This window comes from Amblyomma mixtum, chromosome 8 (assembly GCF_055824585.1).
Source record: "Amblyomma mixtum isolate Tamu chromosome 8, ASM5582458v1, whole genome shotgun sequence".
Taxonomy (NCBI): domain Eukaryota; kingdom Metazoa; phylum Arthropoda; class Arachnida; order Ixodida; family Ixodidae; genus Amblyomma; species Amblyomma mixtum.
Genome location: NC_143019.1, coordinates 32,565,433 through 32,591,639, shown reverse-complemented (window position 1 = coordinate 32,591,639; position 26,207 = coordinate 32,565,433). Strand labels below are relative to the sequence as shown.

The 26,207-nt window shown below is 45.1% G+C and overlaps 2 protein-coding genes across 2 annotated transcripts in view; both read left to right on the top strand.

Annotated features, from left to right (window-relative positions):
* The window catches only part of LOC149331931 (uncharacterized), a 76,958-nt gene extending 65,135 nt beyond the window's left edge, over positions 1 to 11,823 (top strand). Inside the window, exons 45-49 of the mRNA XM_089557442.1 lie at positions 1,617 to 1,787; positions 5,974 to 6,263; positions 8,200 to 8,290; positions 9,737 to 9,901; positions 11,035 to 11,823. Of these exons, the coding sequence (XP_089413568.1) occupies positions 1,617 to 1,787; positions 5,974 to 6,263; positions 8,200 to 8,290; positions 9,737 to 9,901; positions 11,035 to 11,384 (1,067 nt within the window). The 3' untranslated portion in view covers positions 11,385 to 11,823. The remainder of the gene's footprint in view (positions 1 to 1,616; positions 1,788 to 5,973; positions 6,264 to 8,199; positions 8,291 to 9,736; positions 9,902 to 11,034) is intronic.
* Positions 11,824 to 18,077: 6,254 nt separating this feature from the next.
* LOC149331926 (uncharacterized) overlaps positions 18,078 to 26,207 on the top strand; it is a 119,067-nt gene continuing 110,937 nt past the window's right edge. Inside the window, exons 1-5 of the mRNA XM_089556941.1 lie at positions 18,078 to 18,167; positions 19,072 to 19,144; positions 21,045 to 21,206; positions 24,573 to 24,620; positions 26,038 to 26,133. Of these exons, the coding sequence (XP_089413067.1) occupies positions 18,145 to 18,167; positions 19,072 to 19,144; positions 21,045 to 21,206; positions 24,573 to 24,620; positions 26,038 to 26,133 (402 nt within the window). The 5' untranslated portion in view covers positions 18,078 to 18,144. The remainder of the gene's footprint in view (positions 18,168 to 19,071; positions 19,145 to 21,044; positions 21,207 to 24,572; positions 24,621 to 26,037; positions 26,134 to 26,207) is intronic.

Genomic DNA, 26,207 nt, shown 5'->3' with positions numbered 1-26,207 from the left:
TGATTACGTGGAAACCCGAAGGCTATATAAGCCGCCCTTTTTCAGAGACAATCTTATTGTGTAGAAGGGTCCCGTAAGGAACCCGAAGTGTCATTTTCGTTTGTTTGTTCTTCACTTGGTCAGTGACCCAGTCTTCGCCTTGTTATAGTGCTTTATCCTGACGACAGGATATTCCGTCGAACGTTAGACTTCCTGCTTACTTGCAGAAGATAGTTTCGGAAACATTTTTCAGCTTCTAAGAGTACACACTTAACCTTTTAACCGCTAAATGAATTCCCGAAAAACGTTCCAAAATTTCCAAGCGTTATCCGTTATTTTTGCCAACAATGAGTGTCGTCAGGCTTAGAACACACGCTAAGGGCGCAACGGGTTATATGGACAACTACTGTCCTCTATTGTTGAAAATTGCAACAGACGCAATTGCCGACCGTAATTCGTCTTTGGCAGCGGAATCAAAGAAACATCGGGCAGGACGAGTGTCGCTATAGACATTAGCAATACTAGACACCTTTAGCATACCGTGTACCGTGTTACCGTGAACAGTACCGGAGTACCGAGAGCCCGCGCGCAGCCAGTGCGCATGCGCGAATCTCCCTGACGTCGCCAGATGGCGCCACGTACCCGGCAGCTACGCGCGCGCCTGCAGCATCGGGACCAATCAGCGCGTCCTCACCGGCGGTAGGGGCGGGCTTCCGGTACTCCGGTACCGGTAACGGTAACACGGTACACGTTATGCTAAAGGTGTCTATTGGCGCAATCTCGCTGACGAGCACAGCTCGGGATTGGTAGTTAAAGTGTTAATGATATATGACCAGAGAATGATCACACAGCTCGGGATTGGTAGTTAAAGTGTTGATGATATATCACCAGAGAATGATCACGGCGGGAAAATTCCTGAGTTTTAAGGCAGGTGGCCTACTGCACACCACATTATACACCATACCAGTGTTTTAGACGACGTAGGTGGCATCATTTTGGTAATTTTTTTTCATCAAAAGACAAGTATTTTTTAATATTCAGGATATTCTCTATATTCTGTATATGCAAAACACGCATGACGCGCAGATAAAGTGCATACCAGTGAACGTATTTGCGTGCCGCGCGCTTCCTATGTCATAAGAGTATTTGAAACTCAAACATAGAGCTTGGTAGAATTGATCGGTTTCAAGTGGTCGCGTATGTAGGCCAGGTAAGGAATAGGTGATGAAATGCTAGCTTTATATTCCACAAGATAGCTCAGCAATTCCAGTAGGTCTGAATTATTGCTTTCTCTTGCTTAAAAGAGGCAATGCTGCCGTTCGTACGCATTATTATCTATGTATCTAACATTAAATAAGCTGTTTTCTTCACGCAGACCAAATGTTCATTCCCATTATTAAACCAAAATTAAGTGTTTTCCCAAAGGACAGGAGCCATTAGAGTTCAATTTCATATTAGCGGTTAACATCGGTGTTCATACTTAGCTTTTCAGTTCTAATTTTGTTTGACGCGTCTGCTAATTTATAACCAATGAATGTACTCTTGACCTAAGAACTGGGAATGACTGGTGATGGATAGACCTTACAGATGGCACAGTGTAAAATGACCACTGAAGCAATGAATCCTCAATTTTGCAGAAGCATGCAAGTTGATGCCTGACCCGGGCACCGGCGACAGAAGGATTCATCGATGGTTCTACGACACGAAAGATGGGAGCTGCAAGCCATTTGTGTTCACCGGTCATGAAGGCAATAAGAACCGCTTCAAGACGAAAGCGATATGCTTGAAGCTCTGCTCTGGAGTAACAAGTACGTGCGGAGGATTGCTGGGAGAGTTGGCTTTAGCATCGCCTTATTATGTTCCACTATTTTATACCACTACTGTGTGCAGCTACCAAGTCCCATTCCTACACACTGCTACTGTACACAACTATCATATACCGTATACCATTACTCGAATACCACTACCGCCTGCCACTGACAGTGAATGTGCCTTTGGAGGCTGGCAGGAGGGGTATACAGGATAATTTACTGTAATTGTATGCTAAAATTCTCTAATGCCTTACGCTAATGATTAGGTTTTGGGTTCTCTTCTGGAGTACGGATTGCATGTCCTTTCAAGGATCGATCTAAGCTTGCATGCATACGAGAGCAGTTCTGCGCTCAGATTAGATAGAATGGAGATCTACAATGAGGCTATAGGAAAAGAACAGTCCTAGCAAAACCTTGCCATTAGTAAAAACAGATTTAAAAACTGCGTCACTTTTTGCTTTCGTGGATGCACACGTATAAGGCTGTGCAATAAATCATGGGAGCTTAACCTGGGCTGGAAGCAAAAATCAAGTTTTGAAAGATAAATTAAAGAATGTGCGCAAGAAAAAATCTCATGAATTTGTTCAAAAATGCAAGTGATGCGGAAATGCATGTTTGCAGGGTCATAGACATCATCACCCAGTCTGCTGCTGAACACAAGTTTCCTTAATTAGTGTTCACTTAGTCCTACCCGGCTTGAGACGTGACCACTGTACCCCAGAAAGTTTCGCATTTAAGCTCTCCTCCTAGCTTTTTGTAGCACTTTCCCCTGGAATCCAATATATAATTTTTGCCTATGAGTCAAGTGTCTTAGATTACCGGCATAAGCCTATTTCGCCCTATCATTAAGCCACATCTCTTCTGTAATTCTTGGTGTTTTCTTTTCTTTCGCATTTGTAAGCTGTACTGGCTGTGGGTGGGTTATAAACAGATAGGCCCCAAGTTGGAAGTTGTGCGCTTAGTTAATCCAAGAAAAATGAAGTTTAAGAATGTACAGTAGCAACTCGTTGATACGATCCAGTTTTATACGAATTTCGGTACGATACGAATTCATAAAATTTCCTGCCCGGAGTGCATTCTGTACAATGCGCCGAAACTCACCTGTTCCTAGCCAAATGTCACGCCACGGCGGATGATACGAACGTGCGAATTGCCGACGCCGGGATCACCAGTCGACCGGTGCGCACAGCGAACAGAAGTCGGCGCGCGACCTGCACATAGGCGGTGCGCGAACGTCAGTCGCGTGGCAAGCGCCCCGAACAGTGAGCAGCGGCTCTCGGTCCGCACAGTGGGCTTCTTCGATTAACAGCGCTCGGGCAGCCCGCTGGCGACCCGCAAGTTCGTCTCTGACAGGAAAACGCATCATGGTCACGTGGGCTGGCGGCCACCGGAACCAGCCGGTCGGCAATCACGGCGGCAAGCAAGTCGCGGATCACGGAGGGCAGATGCTCTCTCCAGCTTCGCGTTCTGCGTCTCATTGCTACGCACGCGTACGGTAGAAATAGGCTGCTTGGTATCGAAAACAACGACTTGCAGTTATTGAGGGCTGCGTGCCGCAGACTGCAGAACATGCAGCTGATCAAGCTCGCAAATCGGCAACGACAACGCGAGCGTGTGCCTTCGGTGCACTGTGTAAGCTTCAAGAAATCCTCAAAAGCATGCGATGAGCAATCGCAATCTAACGTGTTTCAGTCGACACCACATAGGACGGAAAAACTCCCCGTGCGTTGTTTATAAAACGTACGACAAGCCGTACTCTCGGATTATTGCGTGTTTGCTTACTACGCAGTAAGTATATATGACTGATATGACCGCCGACGATCGACCCTGGTGGACTCTGCTGTGGTCGTTGCGATTTCAACGCTCGTAACCTGCTTCCTGTAAGCTGTAAGCAGAAAGGAATCGGGATACGTTCGTTCAACTGTAGTCTGTCGGCCGCCGGCTTTTGCTGCGGGCAAGGAACGCATAATCTCGGCAAAATTTGCGCATATCAGCTGTTGAACGCCCACCTAGAACAAGCGGGTGCGCTGCATAAATTTAGCTGCGTATCGTTTCTGTAATAATACAGCTTTATAGCAGAGAACTGGCACTGAAATGAAAGGCGCTACAATAAAGCCGATAAAGCCCTGCGTGTCGGCGCCTCACGTTCCGCGTGTGTTTGCATGACGATCAGCGCTAGAGCTCATTTTTATCTATTTTTTTAAAATGAGCCAAACGCGAGGAGGTGCATGCCTGCGGTACTTCTCAGATATTTTGAGCATATGTAGCAGAAGGCCCGACCATGAAGCTGTACAACACTTGGCCGTGACGACAGAATCAGCACTTGGTCGGCGCGACAGTTCTGTGTGGCCACCAAGGGCGTCCGCAGAATTTTTTGCAGGGGGGGGCCCCATTGGTTGTTGGCGCCGGAGGGGGGGGGGGGGGGCATGTTCGTAGCAAAAAGGCACTATTTGCGGTATGAATTTATTTATTTATATATAAATAAAAAATAAGTGAAATACACACATGAAATAAAAATTACAAACAGCAAATTAAAGTGTGGCTAGGAGAGATACATTGAGTTTATCAACGAAGAAACAATTAAAATTAATAAAAAATCCAAAAATATACTGTCACTTCGTGGAGAAGAGTGCTCAGTATTGCTGCATACGGGTTCTCGACTCACCCGGATTGATGACCAGCACACAGCACAATATGGTCACAAACAATATGGTCACAATATGCTCGTGAGGGCTTTTAATAAAGGACATGTTTCAGTCAAGCGTTTTTCAAAGCATATCCACTTTTGCACTGCGCCAAACGCAATGAAGACCATACGCTCCCGTACCGCGCTCAACCAACACTTCGTAAAACACGGTCAGCACATGCATATATGCGCGCGTCTGAACGCGTACTCGGAACTGGAATCCGGCTGCTCTCGTGAAAGGCCTAGAACACCATCGCAATATCCGCCGGGCGCACGAAATTAACAGCCGAAATATTTTGTGAATCAGAAGTATGCGATCGTAATATGAAGCGAGCAATTGTGCTTTCGAGGTGGTGAGACGATCGAAATGTGATCGCGCATACGCACGCAAAACGTATCAATAAACAGCGAGAACTACCGCAAAAGGTGCCATTGCAGGCGACACAGTCGATATGCACCGTGGCCTAGTCGAAACAAGCGCCTGCATCGCGCAAAACATCGCATGAAGAACCGCGGTCCTTCTAGTCCTTATAAAAATGGCCGCGCGAGCTTCCCGCGACCATACACCTCTCTGTCGTCTGCTAGCTGCCCGAGAGCTGCCAGCACAAAATCGTCCTGGCGAGTCTGGCCGCCGGCTGGCAGCCCGAAACCGCCCAGCCAGAGAAAAACGAACGCGTTCCGGGCAGCCACCGGAAGTGGGCGGAGCAACCCGAGAAAATCGAGCGCGCTCGGGCAGCCCGCAAGCAACCCGCGGGCTGCCAGAAGCGGATAATCGAAGAAGCCCAGTGCACACATCGCGACAGAGTGGTGCCGCGCGGCTGCAAATAAATCCCGCCAGCGGGAAACAGATCTGCGTAAATGCATTTCCCCCGCTAATGCATGCTGGGCTTGCTCGCTTTTGTATGAAAATAAAAAAAATTTCTTGGGCTCAATGTGGCTTGAACCTGGTTATACGAGCGAAAGCTCTGTTAAGCATAGTCTCCACTGCCTCAAATCAAATGTCAAGGTCAAGGTCGGGTACCCAATGGTCATAGTCATATGATCTCGTGATCATACTACAATTGCATGGCCCATACCACCACTCAGTTAAGTTCGGTTCGACCTTGTGAGGCAGTGAAGGTCGTTATTGGTGTGGTGACCACTGTCTCCAATCAAATATCAAGGTCTAGGTCAGGTACCCAGAGGTCGTGGTCATATGATCGCGTGATCATACTACCATAGCTTGGGGTATAGCACCACGCAGTTAAGTTCGGTTTGACCTTGTGAGGCACTGAAGGCCACTGTCTCATCCACATCGAAATTGGAAGTTGCATCCAGAGTAGTACAGCTCTCGCTTTAATACTTTTCACGACACCATGACATTCGTGTCATTCATGTTCTACTGCGGTTACTGCTTAGCATCCGCACAAAACAGATCGTACTTAAAGAACATTCTCGATAAAGTACTTGAAACGTGTAGCATGTGAGGTGCCGCATCACTTTACCCATGCCTTCCAGCGGACAGCATCGTCCATGAAACCGGCAAACCTGACGCCCACCGAGCATGGATGCCACGTCCCTCACTGAAGCCTACTGACACCACTGAACATTTAGACCCCCGTGTGAAGCCACCAACAGTGGTCACGCCACTTCCAATGCCTAGTACGCTGACGCTGCCTACTCCACCCCGAACACTGGCACCAGGGTGTCTCCCATCAAACTGTGAGGAGCTGAAGTGCCCGCTCGGGAAGAACCAGACCGTGGACAGCCGTGGGTGTGTCCAGTGTCGCTGCAACAACCCTTGCGAGGTGGGAGTTCAACGGCATATGACGCACTGCCTATTTATTGGTTTAAAAACTTTGAGAACACTGAGGCGACCCGCATGGGAGCAATGAAAGCAAAACGTACACATACTATATCGACGCCCGTGGCTACTCTGACGTCCATGGGCTATATCGATGACCATGGCTATTTTGACGTCCAAGTGTAATTTCCGCGTGTAATTAATGAACTAATTACGACTCATTAACCAAATTTCTTCCCACGGCAAGATCTCATCAGGAACTAACACACTCAAAATTTTGCACATTTATCTTTATTAGACGACACAGTCATGCGGACAAGTTTCGATAACGCCACATAGCCATGTAATGCTTTCGAATTAATAAACTACCGCGATGGCTCAATTGACTCGTCGTTTGACGGCTCAGCCAGAACACTCGCAGATCCCTGGAAGCAAAATACGAAAATTCTCAAGTACGAATAGTATTTCTAATAGTACTAATAGTCTAATAGTCGCACTGTTATAATTTCGGTGCACAGTAGGAAACCTCACATTGTGAAAATTAATTGCGAGTCTTCCACTGTGGCGTCCCTCATATTTGAACAGTTTCGTTTAATGAATAAAGGCACATTAGTAATAACTCCAAATAACTGAGCACAAAAATACTGGTTCATGTCTGCACTCATTCAATAGTAGGGCGCTTCTGAGCTGCTAGACTTCTTGCCAAAAAGTTGGCAAGCGCCTTGAGGCTTTATATACCCTCCCTTGTTCATTTTGTGACCATTTTGAATCAGTTGGTTCTGCTGTCCGGTATTTTTATGGGCTCACAGAGAGTTTGAATCATATTTCAGCGGTGAGGGTCTGTCAAGATTTTATGCGCTTTCCTTAGTGTTTTCGAACATTGCCAGGCACTAAGAGACTGCAGATTTACAGGGCCCCGCCCTGCAGTCTGCAGTTTTGTAGCTCCCCATGCTTGCGGTGCCAGATATCTTATTTTAGTCATATACATATACTGTCAACTTTCATTTTAGAGTCATTACAGGGAGGGAAATAGAAGATTATACACAAGAATAAAGTGTCCAATACAAAGAAATAGAATTATACAGTATATGCATTTGGTTATGCTACACATTTTATGAGTATGCGGCTATACTGCATGAAGATATAATAACTATACCCGTTGCTGGTGCTGCAATGCAAGCCAAGGGCAAAGCAACAATTTTTCAAGAAGAACTCTAGTTTGGGGTAGTTGGTTCATGATTCAGGAGGAAAACGGCGCAAAAAAACGTGGACAAAAGAGAGACAAACATGACAAGACCAGCGCCAACTTGCAAGTTCAGTTGCAAGTTGGCGCTGGTCCTGTCGTGTTTGTCTCTCTTTTGTCCACGTTTTTTTTCCTCCTGGAACAATTTCTACTCACTATTTTATGTGCTGGAGGACAAGGATAGATGTGAACTTTCTGTCCTACTTTTTAAGTCTTAATGTAGCTAACAGAACCAATAGAATTCTTTTTCTGGTGCAGTTAAAGTATCTTCAATACTTCCCTCGCTTCCCTTAGTATGAAATATTGATAACTTCAGTGGTATAAACTGAACACAGCATCAGGTAGCTTTCGTCCCCATAACCAAGCTAACACTTGCGGTCTTGTAGTGTATGGAACGCAACGTCCCAAAGATGCACACGGGCTACGGCAGGCACCGTAGTAGGTGGCCCCGGATTAATTTCTGGCACCGTGGGTTCTTCAACGCGCTTTGACACTGCACAGCCCGTGTCTGTTTGCGCACTTCACCTCAATCAAAATGCGGTGGCCATGCACCTTGCTTTTGCACCAGAATGCCATAGGCAACTGCGCCATTGTGGGAGCCTTTTTGTGCAAGCTTCGTACAATGCTCAACTAAGTTTTATCGGTGACAAAGTCATAAATGTTACTAACAAGAGCACGCGCTTGGCTTCTTACGCAGAACTTTTCATGCCGCAAGGACGAGCTGTGCAGGATTGAAGCGTACCGAAGTGCCGATGGAAAACCCGCCTACCGACCAGTGTGTCGCCTTGGTGAGCATTTTTGGTCAATTTTTATGGGTGGCACGGTATTTTATGCTCCCTTCATGGTGGTCTATAAGTGCCCTTATGCTAGACAATGCGCCAGAACTCGGTTCTAGCCCCGATTTCGATCCTATACATGGTAAGCTGTGAGAATAATGATTATTTACGCTGAGACGTCAAAAAGATGAGTTTTCACTGTTATGTGTGCAGCAAAGATTTCAGAGAAGTTTAGGTTTATTGGGGTTTAACGTCCCAAAGAAACTCGGGCTATGAGAGACGCCGTAAAGAAGGACTCCGGAAATTTTGACCACCTGGGGTTCTTAAATCAAGGATAGCAATTCCAGAACACTGCATTATCTCGTAGAATGGGTTTAGATGCTGTGCGTCATCACCAGAACTTCTCCCTTGGCAAGTTAACCAGATAACACCAGTTAACCAACTGAGCGCCAGAATTTCAAGCTTTTCAGTGAAAAATATGATCTACAAGGTTACTTTTCATTTTATGTTTTTGCTTTACTCGCTTACACTGGAGCCAAAGAGACGAAGCCATACTTGATCTGTGAGCATGAATCTGAGGGAAACAAAGACACTGAGCCGTTTTAAACTAACCCTTAATTTTAGATGTTAGGTTCTATTAGAGCGCACGCCTCTTGTGGAAGCTGTCGTGCTTCTGCTCTGCGTGGCTAAGCCAACTTTATGTGCAGAAGAAAAAGAGAAAAACTGCAGGACGCTGCTGCTGCTGCTTACATGGAGGTCACAACGCTTCATATTGGGAGCCATGGTGATGAAAATTGAGTGCAAGGGTGCAGCACATTTCCCACAAACTAAAATCGTGCGTGCAGAGTGGTGGCCTTCAGCGAGTGTTGCCTCGCGTGTTACTCTGGTGATGATTTCTCCATAGCAACTGGGTACGAGCTCTTGGAAAGAAAACACTGCAGTCTACACTTTGCTGCTCTGTTGTAATGTATTTTAGCATTCAGCACAGCCAATCAGCAGCACAGGTAATTGGCCCAATATTGGAAACGGATGGTTTCCATGTGGTCCTTTGTAGGCCGAGCCTTTGAGAATCGATTAGCCGTGCTGCTAGGGTATCTAGTCGTCGTTTGATGTTTTTTCTTACCAATCCTAACCGGGTATGGCGAGATGATGATTAGAATGTGGTTTAACTGTCTGATAGTTATAATGCATTTTGACACCTGGCGCAGCCAATGTCGTCTGACTGTCGGATGATATTCATATTTTTGTTTCTTACCGGTGTTAACTGGGTTTAATTTTATGACAGCGTACTGTAAACATTCTTGTGATCGGTACAACTCTGAGAAGACACCTGCTGCGACCTGAAAAGGAAAACATTTTTGTGCGTTTTCAGCCACAGTGATACTTTCGTGTCATGCCGTCCCATGTTGCTCCGAGATGAATAATCTGTCATTAACGTAATGTTTCTTTGGTGACCAGTGAACAAAGCTGGCCGCTGTCCTGTAGCTGAAGTCAAGGCGCTGCCTGCCGCCATGGGGGGAGCCGAGTGTCGAAACTTCTGTCGCGTGGATGCCGATTGTCCAGACGTCCGAAAGTGCTGCTACAATGGCTGTGCCTACGTCTGCGTCCGGTCTGTCGCAACTGGTAAGGCTGTCAAATCTTGTCTCACACATTTTAACACGTTCGAGGTGTCGGGCCAGTAGACTTTGTTCAGCCAAGAAAATCAAGAAGAGAAAATGTCCACTGGTTGGGCACATTGCGGAGAGCAGATAACTGGTGGTCCGTTAGGATAACTAGGGATCCCAAGAGGAGGTGAACATATATCAAGAGGCGTCAGAGGCTGAGGTGGGCAGGTGAGACTTAGGAAGTCTGTGGGAATAGAGGCGCTGTAAGTAGCGAAGGACACTGCTAATTGGAAGGATATGGGAAGTGTCGTCTTCCAGTTGGTGCAGTTGCGACAATGATATGAGGCACTCTCTACTTGAAGGCTCAAAAGGAGTCTACTCTCAGTTTTCTATGGCTCTCCTTTGTAAAACCCTTATCTTTGCATATTTACTTCGCCTTATTTGGTGCTTTTCCCCCTCAGAGGTTACCCTAAACACTTTGTACTTACAACAAAGAAACTTGATGTGGCATTTATTTCGGATGGCTGCTACATTTTCTCGAACAACTCTTGTCCCGATGAAGGCGGCTGTGACTCCGTGTTCTGTCCGTACGCTTGCATTCTGCTCAACCTTCGTATTGCTGGCATGCTAGCAGCACTTGCAAGAGGCAAAACTTTTTTGCGATTTTCCGGTGCCCCAGAAACGGCGTCTAGCTTGCTGCAAATGCTCCAGTGGGAAGTGGAGTTTGCAAGGCAAAAGAGGCAGGGCAATTGCGAAGATGCTAGGCGAAGGAAAGGCGATCGAAGTTTTTCAAAATGTGGTTGTTGTTTACAGCTTCCAGGGATTTAAGAGGTTAACCGCTCATTGCGTCACTTGCCCCAGTATAATGTGCAGCCAAGGGTTGTTCAAAACATAGAAAAGAAACTACAACGAAAATAGCTAGCTGCACCACTCAGTTGCGGCGCCACGATCTGCTGATCTGCATAGCCCATGTGGAGGACAAACCTAGAATTTGATGACGTCATTTCATGCAATCTCGGACTGGGGAGGGGCGGGTGTTGTCTACAACAGCTGACACTGCTCTATAGTGACTTGAGTACTATGCATATAGTAACTGCACCGTGGACTAACCTCGCATTCGCCTATTCCTCCCCACCCCTGTGCCTGCTGTAGACTCGCCGCCGTCTTTAACCTCAGCACCGGCCACGATCAGGCCTTCAGACAAGGTGGTGACCGTGAAAGCGTTCGAGACGGCACGCCTGGCATGCCTGGCTATGGGCGAGCCACGCCCCGTCGTGAACTGGTACGGGCACACAAGGCAACTGCTGCGCCGAAGCTCGCGCTACGCCATTCAGCCGGACTACACGCTGGTGATCCGAAACGTCACCTCCAAGGACGCGGGCACTTATATGTGCCGCGCGTACAACTCTCACGGCCGTCCAGCTCTCTGGACTGTGACTCTAGCGGTGATTCCGCCGGGGTCGGCGACGTCGAGCCAGAGGCACCGTGGCCACGGTTCTTGAGGTTCCTCCTAGCGCGGCTCATCGTTCCGACCCAACCTGACCGGCAGCGGTGCTAGCGGTGCATAGTGCCGATCAGAGGGTGACGAAAGGACTTCGATTATACCATTTGCGAGACTCCACAGGGGACATGCGCACTTCGAAGTCCAGTGTTCTGAGTGGTTCAAAACTTTGGATGTGAATTAATGAACCACTGAAAAAAAAACTAAAGTAACGACATCTCGCCCATCATTTTCCCACCTCTACTTCTGCAGCCAAGTGCAGGCGTTTTTGTTCTCTACTTGTGATTTCATATGCTTACGGTGGCGCCACCTACGTTGCTGCAATGCGATTTTTTTTGTGTGATTTCCTCCGCCGATGGTGGCGACACCTAGCTTGCTGCAAATGCTCCAGTGGGAACTGAGGTTGGCAGGAGAAAATAGGCAGGGTGGTGCTAGGAGAACAGGCGAGTGAAATGAAAAGTTCGTCATAAGATTGTCGCTATAGTTTTGTGTTATCGGGGTTTTAAGGGTTAGCAATTGCTCACGCCACTTGCGTCACTGAAATATACAGCTCAGAGCTGTTCAAAAACTTAGAAAAGGAATTGCAGCACCATTAGGTAACTGCTACACATATTCTCTCGCCACCATCTGCTGACCTCCAGTAAAGGCACACGGGACATGCGATGTATTTTACCTAGAGTTTCACAAATGAAATTATTTAAGAACATTGACGTTAGTTAGGAGTTTTGGATATTTATCGTAGCTGGTACCTTGCTTTGTAACGCTGATTTCTTTGTCTTGCCCTACTCGTGCTTTTGTTGTGTAAAATAAAATTCAAGGTACTAAAATGCTTAGTTCAAAGTTTTCTTTTACACCATAATCTTTCTTCTCTGTCTTCGTTCTGGCAAGTGTGTTTATTCAAGTGCACCTGCATGGTGGATCATCTTGCAGGGCAGTGCTTTCTTCTGCCTTGCATGGTCTGCTTAGTAACTTTTGAACATGCTGTTCAAATGTGCGACATCACATTAAACACGCTTCATTAGTAAGAAAAAATGAGTGACAGGGTGTTGGTCTACTTCTTTAGAAGCTATGGATCAAACTAGTTATGGGAGCACTATTGTGCAGAAGGTGAAATCTTAGACCAATACATTTTGATGTAAGGATGCAGTACAGCCAAAAGCAGTGCGACTGACATAACGAATACGGCGAGCAAGATGATTTACTGCATACAGGTGTACACTGAACGTGGTGCTGCATGTGCAGTTGTGCAGTCGGCTAGACGTCAGCTTTGATTCTAGTATTTGAATATACGCACATATCTAGTCACGTGAGAAGTAACCGGGATATGGTTCCGAGATCAAAGTGGACTGATGTATGACAGCGTAAATTAAAAGGCATACGGCAGATTTATATTCAATCAATTTTCGTGCACCACGGATGCCAGTGCAATTAGGTCACGAAACATGTTTCTCTTATTTTTGATACTACACCTGCGTGCTTCTTTACAGCAATGTAACCAACCTACTGTAGCCTGTCCACATGTTTTATACAAGATCCTGATACTGAACTGCTTGTACAGTATAAGTCGTGAGGCTCTGAACTCACGACACACACCTATTGTGAGTCCCTCGAATCTGAGATTAGCTGCATGCTGTTCATGTGCTGCAGGGGTGTTAAAAAGAACAAGGTGACTGCACAGACCGTAGAAGGCTGCGGTACTTCTCTCACCAGGATGAATATGTTGCTGCTTCAGAACACATTCGGAACAGTAAGAGACAAGAATGCTTCGGAGTAAGTGTTACTGTACCAGAATTCTACTTACAAAAGACAGGGTGGGGAAATAAGCATTACTACTTCAAGGCGGTTTCAATACTAGCGCGATATTGAGGCCTTGGAGCATAGCATTGGCCTAAACTACCTATGTTTAGCTTGGCACTGCTAGTCTCTCCTTTGCAGTTTCATTATGGTTACAACCCACCTTGCCATCACATTTTCCAAGAATAAAACAAAATAAAGGATTTTTGAAAGCCAGGTCTCCATATTTTGTTTTCTAAAAACGAGCTTCATTCCTCTGCTGAGTCTAAACGACTTAGCACTTGTATGTCTTCGTCTGCTCTATTATGCAGGATGTTTATCATAGTGCCAAGCTTTGAAAAATACCTCATCTACAAAAATGTGTGCCATATCACGGAGGCGCAATGAAAGCGTTACTACATTAGACTCCCAAGAAAAATTTAATTCTATGCTGTGCAACACCGATGGCATTATCACAGTCATGCTGCAGCACCATGAGTTTAAAAACGCATTTTCTATGCCATTTGCGAAACCATTGCATTAATTGCTGTCTTGTTTTGTGTTGTGGCTGATTTTGGAGCGTAAGCTCTACCACTCTATGTCTCACAAGTTCATTCATCTGCGGCCGATAAATCTCGAGCCGGCTTGGAACGAGGGTGTGTCCGTGACGTCGCGCTGTCACGTGGCCCGTGACGTCGCCGCCGCCATGGACGCTGCGGCAGTAGCTGGGTCGTCTGCGCGCTTCCTTCGGTGTAGGCGTCAAGGCGAATCCGATCATCCGGCGGATGTAGCTAGTCGGAAAGCCAGTCTCGCTAGCCACAGAAATGCAGCCATGCTAGACAGACTGTTAAACGAAGGCCAACAGAGCCTATTATTGATACACTAGGTTCAAGAATAGTTGAACGCCACCAAATTTATTTGGTTTGTTCTTTTATTTTTTACAGTATTTTTTATTTCGTGGAATTCATTTTGCATCCAGACTAAATTAGGTCCACGCTGAGGCCGCTTGGAAAACATCTCAGTCCGACCTCTTGCACGGCGCTCGAAAACTTTGAGGCTGACGCCTGAATCTTGAAACACATACCTAAAGGGTCGGTTAATTAAAGACGACTAAGTAGACACGCTGAACATACTAGTACATTATCAGCTGCTAAAGGACATGCTGGCTGAATTCTTTGACTATTTTTCGTATCTTTGGGAAGATTGGTGGTGTTTTTTGTTTAACTGTTGGTCCTCGTTATTGGGACCCCTTGTAACGACGTCTTCGCACCAGGAGGAACATAGCCTTTACAGATTTCATATCTGACTCACATCTAATCAAAAACGCGCATTTTCTCCGTTCTGTCTTCGTATTTTTCGCGCTGTTTTAACAATGGATAACACAAACCAGCTAGTCCAGCTTTCCACTTTTTTTTTTAAGTGAATTGAAAGCTTATGGATAACAACAGCCTGGTGGCTTATTGAAACAATCAAATCAGTGCCTTGAAATGAAAGGCAAGTGCTTGCTGCAATGTAATGTTTTGCTGTAGCCTAAAATGCTTAGAGATAAACTGCTCATCTCGCTTTAGATTGATATGCATTTTTACTTAACACAGTCGCCACTGTGTCGGCATCAAGTACAACTGGCTATAGTACCTTGTCTTCATTCAACTTGATTCTTAATGGCCAGCGCTCATAGAAAGTTGTTGCCTAAGTTTTGCATATTTGAGCCCGTTGAAAATACAACCTTTCGACCCACTCACAGCTCGCCTACGCAACATTTCTTTGCTCTCAGCTAGAATATGGATCCTCCGTATGGTTGCCTCGTCAGGAGTTCCTAAATCATTTCCTTCAGTGCACATAAAAATTCCCTGGTTGTTTATACGACCGAGATCGTAACTGATATTCCAGCATTGCCATCATTGTCAAGACTGCCACACCTAATCTGATAATCTTGTGGAGAAATTTTGCATATTTGCCCGGTTACGGAATGTTGTTTCTAGCCATTATTCATTCACATTGCCTCGCGTTTAACCACGCCTTGCGTCTGACCACCTGCGTAATCACGTAAGTTTTTGACGCCTTTTTTTAAGAGCACGTCTTCGCGTTCATCATCCCTACTGGGCGTAATTGTTCATTGAAATGGTGGCTTCTGGCAATATTGTTGGTATCCGTCATCGATTAAATTTAAAGAAAAATATGTGAGGTACTATTTCGATTTTTCTTTTTGTGTACTTTTAATTGAATTCTTCAAGATCGGTTAACTGTGCATGTTGAGTCCGCTTTTTACTTCTCAGTTTTTATGTAGCCCCTTCATATAAGATATTATAAATATCTTATCCTGTAAAATATAATAAATAAACGCATTAATATTACAGCAGAGATGGGGCGAAAGCGATATGTAAGCACGAATTATAATGGCGCATTTTAGTCAACGATCCGGAGCAGCTCTCTGAATACGTGAATGGGCAAGATATCCGTCGCGCTCCAATGGGGACTCGGAATCTGCATCTAAATAGCCCACTGAAACACGCTCTTCGGTTCCGCGAAGGAAGAAAACTTGCTCCGGGTCGCCGTCTGCAATACACCTTAAGGCATATCATCTACAATGTTGGACAGATTAGTATTACGGAACAGCGTACTGTCCGGTAAAAAAAGAATAGAAATGTGATTCGCAGTCAAAAAAGTATATAACCCCACTGAAATTGCAACACTGTGCATCAAGGTTTCCCATAAAACAGTCCACATTGAGCCGAGTGTTGCTGTCATTGATGTCACCACTGGCATTAACGATCCCAAATGCCACTTGTTTGTAACATCACTGCGGCCTCACGTTTGTGGCATTAAGACGACATATGTGTCATTAGCTCATAAACATTCACATTTTGCGGTAAATCTGGCATTTTTCCTTTTGTACAGCCTCCTCTGTCACAAGTGTGAGAGCACATTTTTCACCGAAGTAGGTGGTAGTGACTCTGCATGCGCTTTTTTATCTCTAAAGTGTCATGTCGAATTGGGTACTTCTAGTTTGATGTTCTGTTCAGTTCTTGGTCTTCACTGTTGTTTTTTATTTGCATCTGGGCGAGTTTAAACGTTTTCGTGTTTCACCAGCAGAGTAGACCAGCGAAATGCAGACAACACAACCTTATCAGCACTGCTGTAGATTGAAGGATTGTTGATTGTATCTACTTCTTGTGTGTTGCAGTTTGCAGTGTAAGCTATGGGCTACTAACTAAGCCTGTCAGTTAAGAGTGCGACCCCCTCCGGTGAGGTAAGTCTATTTGCTGAAGCGTGTCTCTTTCGCCTTTCGTGTTTGTCTTCATGTCTTCGCGCTGCCTCTCCTGGCAAACATACCACCAAGCCCAGATACGTCGTGACCGTGGACGTGGTTATAGCAACCAGCGCGAACCGTGCGGGGGTGCTACTGCAGCTTGACTGTCATGTGACCCATGGCTCTAAACCGCGACTGTCCTATTTAAACGATGGGGGCAGGTCAAGCGGGAGGGTCACGGTGTATTTACGGAGAACTTCCTCTGTCCATCCCGGCAGCGGCCATGATGGACAGAGGTGCGTACTCCTGTCGGACGTACAACGGTTATAGCAACGGGTCCATCACAGTGAATTTCAACATAGGTGTGTGATACAGTGATATTTGCACTCCTAATGATGACAAAGGGATCCTTTTGTTGTACGAACATGGTGCAAGAGGCCACACAGAAACTGAACACGAGAAGCAGTGTCACAACCCATGCCGCTGTATTTTCATGTTTTCAACTGCCCAGATAGCCTAACCTCACATTATTTTCACTCCGTCATTGCCTCTTCCTACATAGTGGCAACTAGTTTAGCCGTGAGAAACGTTTTCATCTAACGTGACCACTGTGTTGTGCAGTGGCCTGGAAGATAACAAAAGTTAATATGAAATTATCCGGAGCCCTCCACTATGGCGTTTTTCAGAAACGGTGTCGCTTTTGGGCGCTAAACCCTGTAAAACCAAAACCAAACCAATTAAGTCATTTCGCAGATGAAGAAAGAAAAGTAGGATCGTGGTAACAACAAGTGACATCTGATATATTTCGGTCCTTACGTTACTCTGCCTCTGGTTACTTTGGTGAGTGGCTAGTAGGGCAATCAGGTTGAGCCTGCTGAGGTTCTGGATTTCTGGCCGGTTTCTGCACCAAATCTACTCAGGCCACATGCCACTACCCGCTTCGCTGGCACGGTGTGCAGGCACTGCAAAATTTCTCTATACAAAAGTGCTTAGCTTAGCAGTTTCGAAATAATTGGACATATTTTATAAGAAGTTCATCATGCCAACTGTTCGGGTTACGATATTTCATCGGAGCCGTGTTACTATCAAAGACTTCCTAAGCACATAAGTAGCACGACTTCATATGTCGAAACCTTCATAAGCAATTCCGCTATTCAACTCCGTCACACAATGAAGTGACCCGCTTACGGCAGTTCGGGTCTTTTCTTCTATTCCCAGCCTTATTTTGAAGTTCGGTTATATATTTACACGGATATGTGGGCACTCTTCTTGAAGCTTTAAAATAAAATACCTAACCCTTTTTGCCCATCTAGACACTTGCCAAGGTATTACGCTAGTTTACGCGCCATCTTTTACGCTAGTTTCTGCGTTAGTTCATAAAAATACACGGCAGTTTCAAGTCGTGACCCAGTGGTACTGTTGATAAAAACGCCGTTAATGAATATATAAGCTAGACCCGCTCTAGCAGGGAATCTTGCAGAAGGGAACACACCGTGTACCGGGGAACCAAACGGAGCAGCGTTTTTATCACTCGTGGAGTAAAGGCTCCACTACAAACATTGCGATAAGCAATCTAGAAGCGCGAAGCTGGCATACGGTGAAGTGAGCAGTCTTATCATTGTGTCGGGGGCGGCAGCTTTCCTGTCCTCATATTTTCGTTGTTGAGCACCATCCGGTGGCCAGAAAAACAGCGGCAAGTCAGCGTTCCACAGACGATGTGTTCCATCGTGTTCAAAAAATGGGTGATATAAGTCCAGACCAGTGAGTACATGAGCATTCATTCTTTTTCGTAGACATTAGAGGTTCATCACTGAAACACTGTAGCACTGGCGTGCTTATCTGAGACCTGTGGATTGTCAACGAATATCGCCGAGCTAAGTAACGACGAAATAGAAACGCGCACGTGAAGCCTCCAAGCTTGAAGTCAAATTTGCGAATACGCAATATTTTTCAAGCCATAAAGCACCAGGTTAAACACGCGTGTTTTCACACATGAATACTCTGACTTTGTGCACATAACTGTTCAGTCATGTCACTGCCAGTGATCCCCCCAAACCTTTGCAAACATTTCAGTTACACCTACATTAGGTAGCTAAGAGGAGTTGCTTCATGTTAAAATACTGGCATAGATTCTCCTATTAAACCACAAGTTAGAGACGTTGGGACGGATTCAAAAATAACGGCAGCGACAGTTATGGCTGCAATATGACAATTTCTAAAAGGGGACAGTGTAAAAAGTACGAACAATGCCGGCTTTTCATTGCAAACGAGGTTACTTTTATTGAATATGCAGTTCTTATTAGCTAGAAAAGAACGAAAAATGAGTAAGAGGTAATGTCATTTCCAAATATATACTGCGGTGACGTCAAGAGAGGTTTCATTTTCTTTCCATAGAAAAAAAAGGCGATTTGTTTTTTATCGTGCAAGTTCAAATGTTGCTTTTTCTTGATGCTTTCAGCGATCGACAATAGCAGCCATTACCATAAAGAAATGCAATGACAGGAAAATGTATGTTTTAAGTCATGTCGCTCTGTCAACATTCCATTGTGTCTCTCGGCCACCCAACGCTCTAATGCGTTCAAGTTATCGTGAAGCTATCTCGGAATGTTAGTCGAGCTTTTTTTTCACACGAATAATTAGTGCATTGATCTTTTTTTTTTTACAGTCACTACGTATTTAATATTGTCCTCGTCGGCGACTCGAGTGTCGGCAAGAGCTGCTTGTTGGAATACTTGGAGGTGAGTGCTTCTGCAATACTGCATGAGCAACTGTGGTGAGCTTTTCGGTTCATGCATTTCACCTCAGAACATTTCAAGGAAATTTCTCTTCGCTACTAATCCGCTATGTATAACTCCTTACACCCCGATACCCCTAAAATCCAGCATAGATATTTAAAGGGCAGCTCTTTAGGGTTTTTCGATTATTTAGAGTTGATCACATATTTTTTTTTATAAGTCCCCTTCGTTGCAGTTAAGGCGTGGTCCCACGCTTGTGCGGCAACTCCTCATTTTTCACAATGTTTCGACGATGGCTATACTCCTGCTGCTTATGATACCAAAACAAGTCTTAGCTGATTAGAGAGATAACTTTATTTACGGTTCATCGCTATACACTGTTGACAGCAAAAAACTGCCGGTACTAATAGAGTAAGCAAGAAATGTAGTGCGTAAAACAATATTTATGTTTTACTTGCCCGCTTGCCTGCAGTGTTCCAGAAAAACTACAGCACTAAAAAGTGGGCTGCTTCTGCAGCGTTTCAATGAAATGTTAATCTCGGTACGCTTGCAGCGGGTTTTGGCTGCAGAGATTAGTTATTTAGAACCACTTCTCTAAAAAAGATTAGAAATGACAAAAGAGAGGCATATTAGAGGCTTAATAGTTTCCCACTCAATATGCCAAACACATGCATTTTCAGCACATATGTGGCACATGCACATTTTAAGTGTGGAAAATGTATTTGCACTGCACGCAGTAGTTTCTTAGTTTTCATTGCTCAACGTTAACCGACTCCGCGAAAGTGCGATTCACGGAGATATGGTAATAGGGTCTCACAGTCATAAACCGCTATGCAACCTTATGGGTACGAATAATACTTGTGAAGATTTAAGAAGTGTCCGCACTCAGGGTTTTAACCCGGTCACTCTAATCACGCTAATCCAAACGCCTTTAGTTCCAGGGTGGGGATTACTAGTGCACAACTCGAATTGGAAGGATGCTAATCCAGCATACTAGAAGAAAGTTCCCAAGGTAGAGCAGATTTTTACATAGCCATTATTTCTTACCTTCTGTCCGAGCTCCCTCCTTCGGCTACAGTATTACGATTGTGAATCAGTAACTACTCGCAGGGCTTAGATGTTCTCTTCCTTGGGAAGCTTTCTTAAAACGAGATGTTTAAAAAAACTTTCTAACCTTTTTGCCGTTTCGAGTTTTTGACCCTTTGGGCGGCGTCCTAATGACAGGCGTCCTGATTAACTTAGTTCTCAGGGCAACTCATCTATATTGTCATTGCTTTCGAGAAGGAGTCTCGGTCCAGTATGTGATTCTTTCTCTGGTTTTGAAGTGGGAATTCATTTAGTTTTATGCCCCCACGCTCTGCTGCCTCGTGACTGCGCCTGCATTTATGTTTGTGAGCAATTAATTGCTTGGGGGAGTAAAAACGCGCTGGGTGGAATGCCCAGTTTTGGGCATTCCGTTACTACAATGGGACCTCTTCTAATAACACGGAGCCCTAGTAGGATAATTCCGTGGAGTGAGTAGTTTGTTAATCTCCAGTATTAAGAGTAACAAGGCCTTCGTAGCTATAATTATGAACTCAAATAATATGATAATAATGGGGACCCATAACAATATTTATTGTCTTTTAACTCATGTTTTTATGCAGCGGAATTTGCTCGCGTGCTATTCTTGCCGCGACATCTAAAAGAGAATGACTGCAAATTCTCACCCCTATAGAATGCGCTGCATTATTCTGGAGAAAAAGTGCTCAAAAAATTTATAGCTAGTTTACTGGAAAGACTTTCCTTTATCTTCTAACGTTTTTTGAAATTTAGTCAGGTAGCCTGGTTTGTTTTTCAGCGAATTCAATAAAACTTGCTGACAGAGGACTTACCAAGTTTTATCTCTCATGGATAGCTTCAGAAAGAGGAGCAGAGAAAAGATGAAGAAGAGGCTGCAAGACTGGCTAGCCGTGGTCCCGTGGAAGCGGGCAGCGCGGTAACTAAACCAATACAGGCAGATGAAACAAAGAAGACGGATGGCGCTGGCCAGGGAAGCTTCGTTCAAGAAACAAGTGTGAACTTCGTAAGTCTCCTTGTCTACCAAAATTTTGCAAAAATGTAGAAGTCCCAAACGGAAGCGAGGAGAAAGATTATTTCCTGAGTGGTTTGTTACTTCACTCAACAAAATTTGGACACCCTAGGGTCTATTATTAGTGGTGGGATGACCTCCTGAGGCTGGGTAATTGAAAATTAGTGTTCACTACATGAGAGAATGAAATCGCAGGCGCGGCAGTCGTTGAAAGAAACAGTGTCATAGAAGGCACGCTTTGAAGTAGTTTAGGAACTTATGCTCCCATCTAGAGCGTTTTTAAAGTCGCATCATTTCTCTCCCCTTTAGAAGCCCTCAAAAACAGGGAATTATGCAATCACGTGTGACGGTAGGAGTAAAAACATTACAAGAGTCATATTCAGGTGCGTGCCAAAAGTCGTTAAAGCTAATTTGCATCTATCACCACTCGTACCAATGAAATCAACAAACATAAGCACATATTAGAGCAAATAAACTATAATTTCTTTCTACTTTGGAAATTTATTGGCTTCTCCATATTCTGCAAATTCCACATGTTCAAAATTCCACATGTCCCAAAACACACTAAATATTTTGAAATGCACCAAATTTTATTTAAAACATGTTTTTGAGCCAAAATTGTGATCTTTATCGTATGGATAACGAACTGTGTCACAATTTAGGCTCGCAGCTTTACGACACTATGTGCGCTCGCTTTGGCATACTCACCGACGTAAGCTCTGACGTCCGTGAGTGATCTGGCGTTCAGTGAAAATCCATCGAGGGAATTTCTGAGACAGTAAATGCCTTGACGCTGCCGGTAAAGAGATGGGTGTTTTTGTTTTGTTTTTTTTTTTTTGCACTGGCATATAGGTCAACATGTATGTAAATGCATTAAAAACAGCGCCAAGCGAGTAATTAAATTACTTATAAATAAACGTAGAAGTGTGCAGAAGTTCCTCTAATACGTGCCTTTTCGCCATACGCACCTCAAATTAATTAGCTTCCTAAACTAAGCCTGTTATAATTACTTAAAAAGTAGATTTTTACCCGTTCAGTACCCGTTACGCCCCCCCCCCCCCCCCCCCGCTCCAAAGCGATTATCTTTATTTTACACGAGCTCAAACTACTGACACTTTTTTGAAAAGTTTCTTTCCGAATGTCTATGGAACATTACTGTAGAAGGAGCCCCTAACGCACGCTACATCAAAAAAAAAACCTCCCTGGCTTAGTGTTTAAGTCATCACGAGATGCAGACTATCAAAGCAAATCTCTGACAATGATGCACGCTGAAGAGAAGGGTCCTGATTATTTTCAGTCACCTGAAGACTACAGTTCATTAGCCCGCATCAAGATATCACTACCGTGAGCAATTTTGCGCACTTAAACTAGACTAAAACATTGTTGCCGCATCCTGCAGCCCAGCCCTCAAATTCCCAATCGGGAGGCGAGTGCTATAGGCAGTGAGCCCCTGTCTGGTGTTCAATTGAGCTTTCTTTGGTTGATTTTCTTTGGTTTGGTTTGGAAGGGGCTCGCAATTCCAGAGAGTCAAACTTTTCCTGTTCGCGCTTGTCGTGAAAGTAAAGTATTACCGCCCTGTGCTTCAGCCCTGATTTGAATGATGCAACATTTGGTTACATGCGTGATAGAAAGCTTTTTAGTAAAAAAAGAATTCTAGCCAGTGTATATGAAGACCTAGCGCCACAGAGACGGTATTTGGGGAGAGAAAGGTTGTTTTTTTTCAGCATGTATTTATTACACGCGTGTATATGCTGGAAAGAGCTATATATACTGTCACAAAGTATGTGCATGCCTTATTTTCCTTTTTTCTTTTGCGACCGAGGTGGCCACGGCTGGCCACAGACGGGAAGCGGCCTGTTGAATGCCCCCGCCCCCTTTCCGGCCGTCGTAGGGTGGCATCGCTCCTCGTTAGGACCGTACCTTTCCCTCGGGCTCCCCTTCAGTTTCTTCGTGTTTCTTCTCCCCCCTTCTCAACATCTGTAAATCGTTGGTGCACGGGGCCGAGAGCATTCATTTGTTTTTCTTCGTTTTTTGTTGTTTGTCACGGGAACGCGGTGGTGGGAAAACCGCGAGCCGGGGAGTTGGCCTGGAGATTTCGGTGCGTGCGGACGTGTGTTAGGTCAGCCAGGGAAGTGGTCGGCAAGCGAGCTAAGGCGGGTTTCTGACGCGCAGAGCGCGCGACGGCGGCCCGAAGACGCGTGGCCCAAGTTCACCCGTATCCGCAACCCCCCATCAGCCCCGCGCGCTTCCGCAGCCCGACGCTCCCTGCGACCGGACCTTGCCACTACGCAGCTAAGCCACCGTTTCTCACCACTCGCTTACTCTTTTTCTTTGTCCTGTCGCTCTTTCTCGTCGCAACCTTTTGTACAGCATTGCTTTAATTGTGTCACTTTGTTGTATATTTCTCGCCCTGATGTTCCCCTCTTCTTGTTAATAGTTGTTATGTGTTCTGATTTTGTGCTTGTTGTTCGCGTCGCGCCTGTGCATTACCGCTATTTTGCTTGGCTTGTTTTGTAACCGTTTGTTCTCGTTCTTGCCCAAGTAAAGGGGTTGCTAAAGAAACTTGCCTACGCCTCATGCCTCCGGTCAACGACTAATCAGGCGTGGCCCCTATCGCCGGTCAGCAGTCGATCCTCACCTTCCGCACGCGGGGTGGAGAAGTTTGTCGCTCCTCCCCCTCCAAATTTACGGAGAATGCAGTGGTGGGCAGGTTGGCCCGAATAATTATAATTTTGGCGCCAATCAAACATCAAGCCGCCCACAATATCATGACATATACTTTATTCAGAAAGTAATCAGCCAGTAGCCGAGCAAGTTGAATGGAAACACAACACCACACAACTAAAGCACACATCTTTACGCAACTTAACTAAAACGCTGGCAAGGAAAAAGAAGACATCAGTTTCAGAATCTTTCGGTATCGCTTCTTCAAACGTATTCGCTGTAATTTTATGTAAACTATGTTTGCAAATGTTGTAAAGGGCGCTACCTGCACTTCTCTGTAGTCACTTTTCTATCCCTAAAATGGACTGGTTCCCTTTATAGGGAGAGAAAGGTGAGAACAGAGAAGCGCAGCTAACGGCTTTTTAAAACATTTACAAAAATAGCTTGCATAAAATTACACCGAATACTTTAAAGAAGCGAAACCGAAAGATTCTGAATTTGAAGTTATTGCAGGAAGCAAATGTCCTGTGAGTAGGGAAATAAAAAGTTTAGCGCGTGGCGCTGCAGTCAAGATCACAGCAAGGAACCTTGAATGCACTACATTATGAGTGGTATTTGTGTCACAGACCCACTGCGTTCTTTGTCGTAATTGAAATCATTTTTGCTTTGCATTGTTTGTATCTTTCTTGCTTGCAGAAATTGAAGACAATCAAGCTAGACGGCCATGTGATCAAGCTGCAGATCGTAAGTTCTCGCTCTTTTCTGTTCTCATATGAAAAGCGCACATTTTACACGCCGCATTTGTCTGAGCACAGGGAATGCCGTAATGACAGTTAAAACAATAACGTCTTACGACTAACTGTGTTTTAAAATTGTTTCTTGCGCTCCAGCCTTCTGGCGTATATGTCAAAGTGGTAGTCACTGTAGGCGTTCTCTGCTTCATTTTTTATGGTTACTCCCTGTCTGGACTTGCTTCCACCATGTTGCAAAACTTAAGTGGAAAGCCTTAGTCGGTTGAACTCACTCCCCACTTTCTAGCCGTTTCTGCTCAACGCTCAAGAAGCTGTTAAGATTAGGCTTGCGTTAGCCTTCAGCTTGCTGTGCGCTAGGCGCTGGATCCGTTCAGTTGGAGAGGGGGGAGAGCAGAGGCACTGATAACGACCGTTATCTTTTAACGTCCCTTTGTCACCCCTTTTACAGCAACACTCTATACTACTCCTTCTACTCTTTTATACCTTCTCACCTCTCTTCATTTCTCTATATCTCTTCTAAATTGCATTGCATCTAGGCCATTTTATTTCGAATTATAATTGGCTTTCACCTCTCCTGCAATACAGTAATAGTGAAGGAATAGGCTGCTGTTCACCTACCTCACCCTAAATTTTGTGTGCGGGCGACCACTGAGAATTGAACTCTGAAAATAACTACCTCAGCGCTTACCGCCAAAACCCGTTGAATTTTGCGTGATTGCGAAGGCATATGTGAGAATACGTCTAGAAAATTTGAGAGAATAATTTGGGTGACACTGATCCCGCAAACAGAGAAAGAGAACGTGCAGCTGCAAAAATGATGAGCATGGTCGCCGATCATCGAATCCATTCGTCTTCATTCGGCCGTCTTCTGTTAAATTACCGTGATTCCATTACAACTAAACTTTCCGCATTATAAGAACCATTTCATTGAGAACTCTTAATGTGGAGAGTTCATTTTCCAGTGTCTCGCTCTCCTATGCCGGCACAGCTGCTTCCTAGGAGCAAAGAAATTCTGCAAAGGAAGTCAACGCTCATTAAAACCAAGCAAATAGCATCTAACTTTCAGTGTTATAGGTAAGTGTTGCTAGGGTGGAAAATCAGTTCCGTAATCATTTATATGGAAGATGACTTTATAAAAAATTGCAGAACCGACTATCACGCTATCGATGTACCACGAAGCTACATACCGCGTGCAGTGCTCTACGAACTAAGCAATACGGACGGCTTTCTCCCCTTCTGCTTTGAAGTAGAGTCGTCTTACGTGTACGCGGCTTGGCCTAGACTTGACAGAGTTTCCCCCCGCACTATGACCGGCCACTGCGGTGGGTGCGAAACGCCCTGCTGTACCGCGCCTGCTCCACGATGTTCTTCGTCTTTATCGATTTACTGCCATGCTCCGTATGTTGCAGTGGACCACGGCAACGGACACGGGCCTCTCGAACATCACGGCTAGATATTTGAGACAACTCCATGGAATCATTATAATGTACGATGTCACCGAGCAGGTATTGTTTTTATTGGCTAAATCAGTACCATTTCAGCAAGTAATTGCTGAGTATGCTCACTGATCGATGCTGCG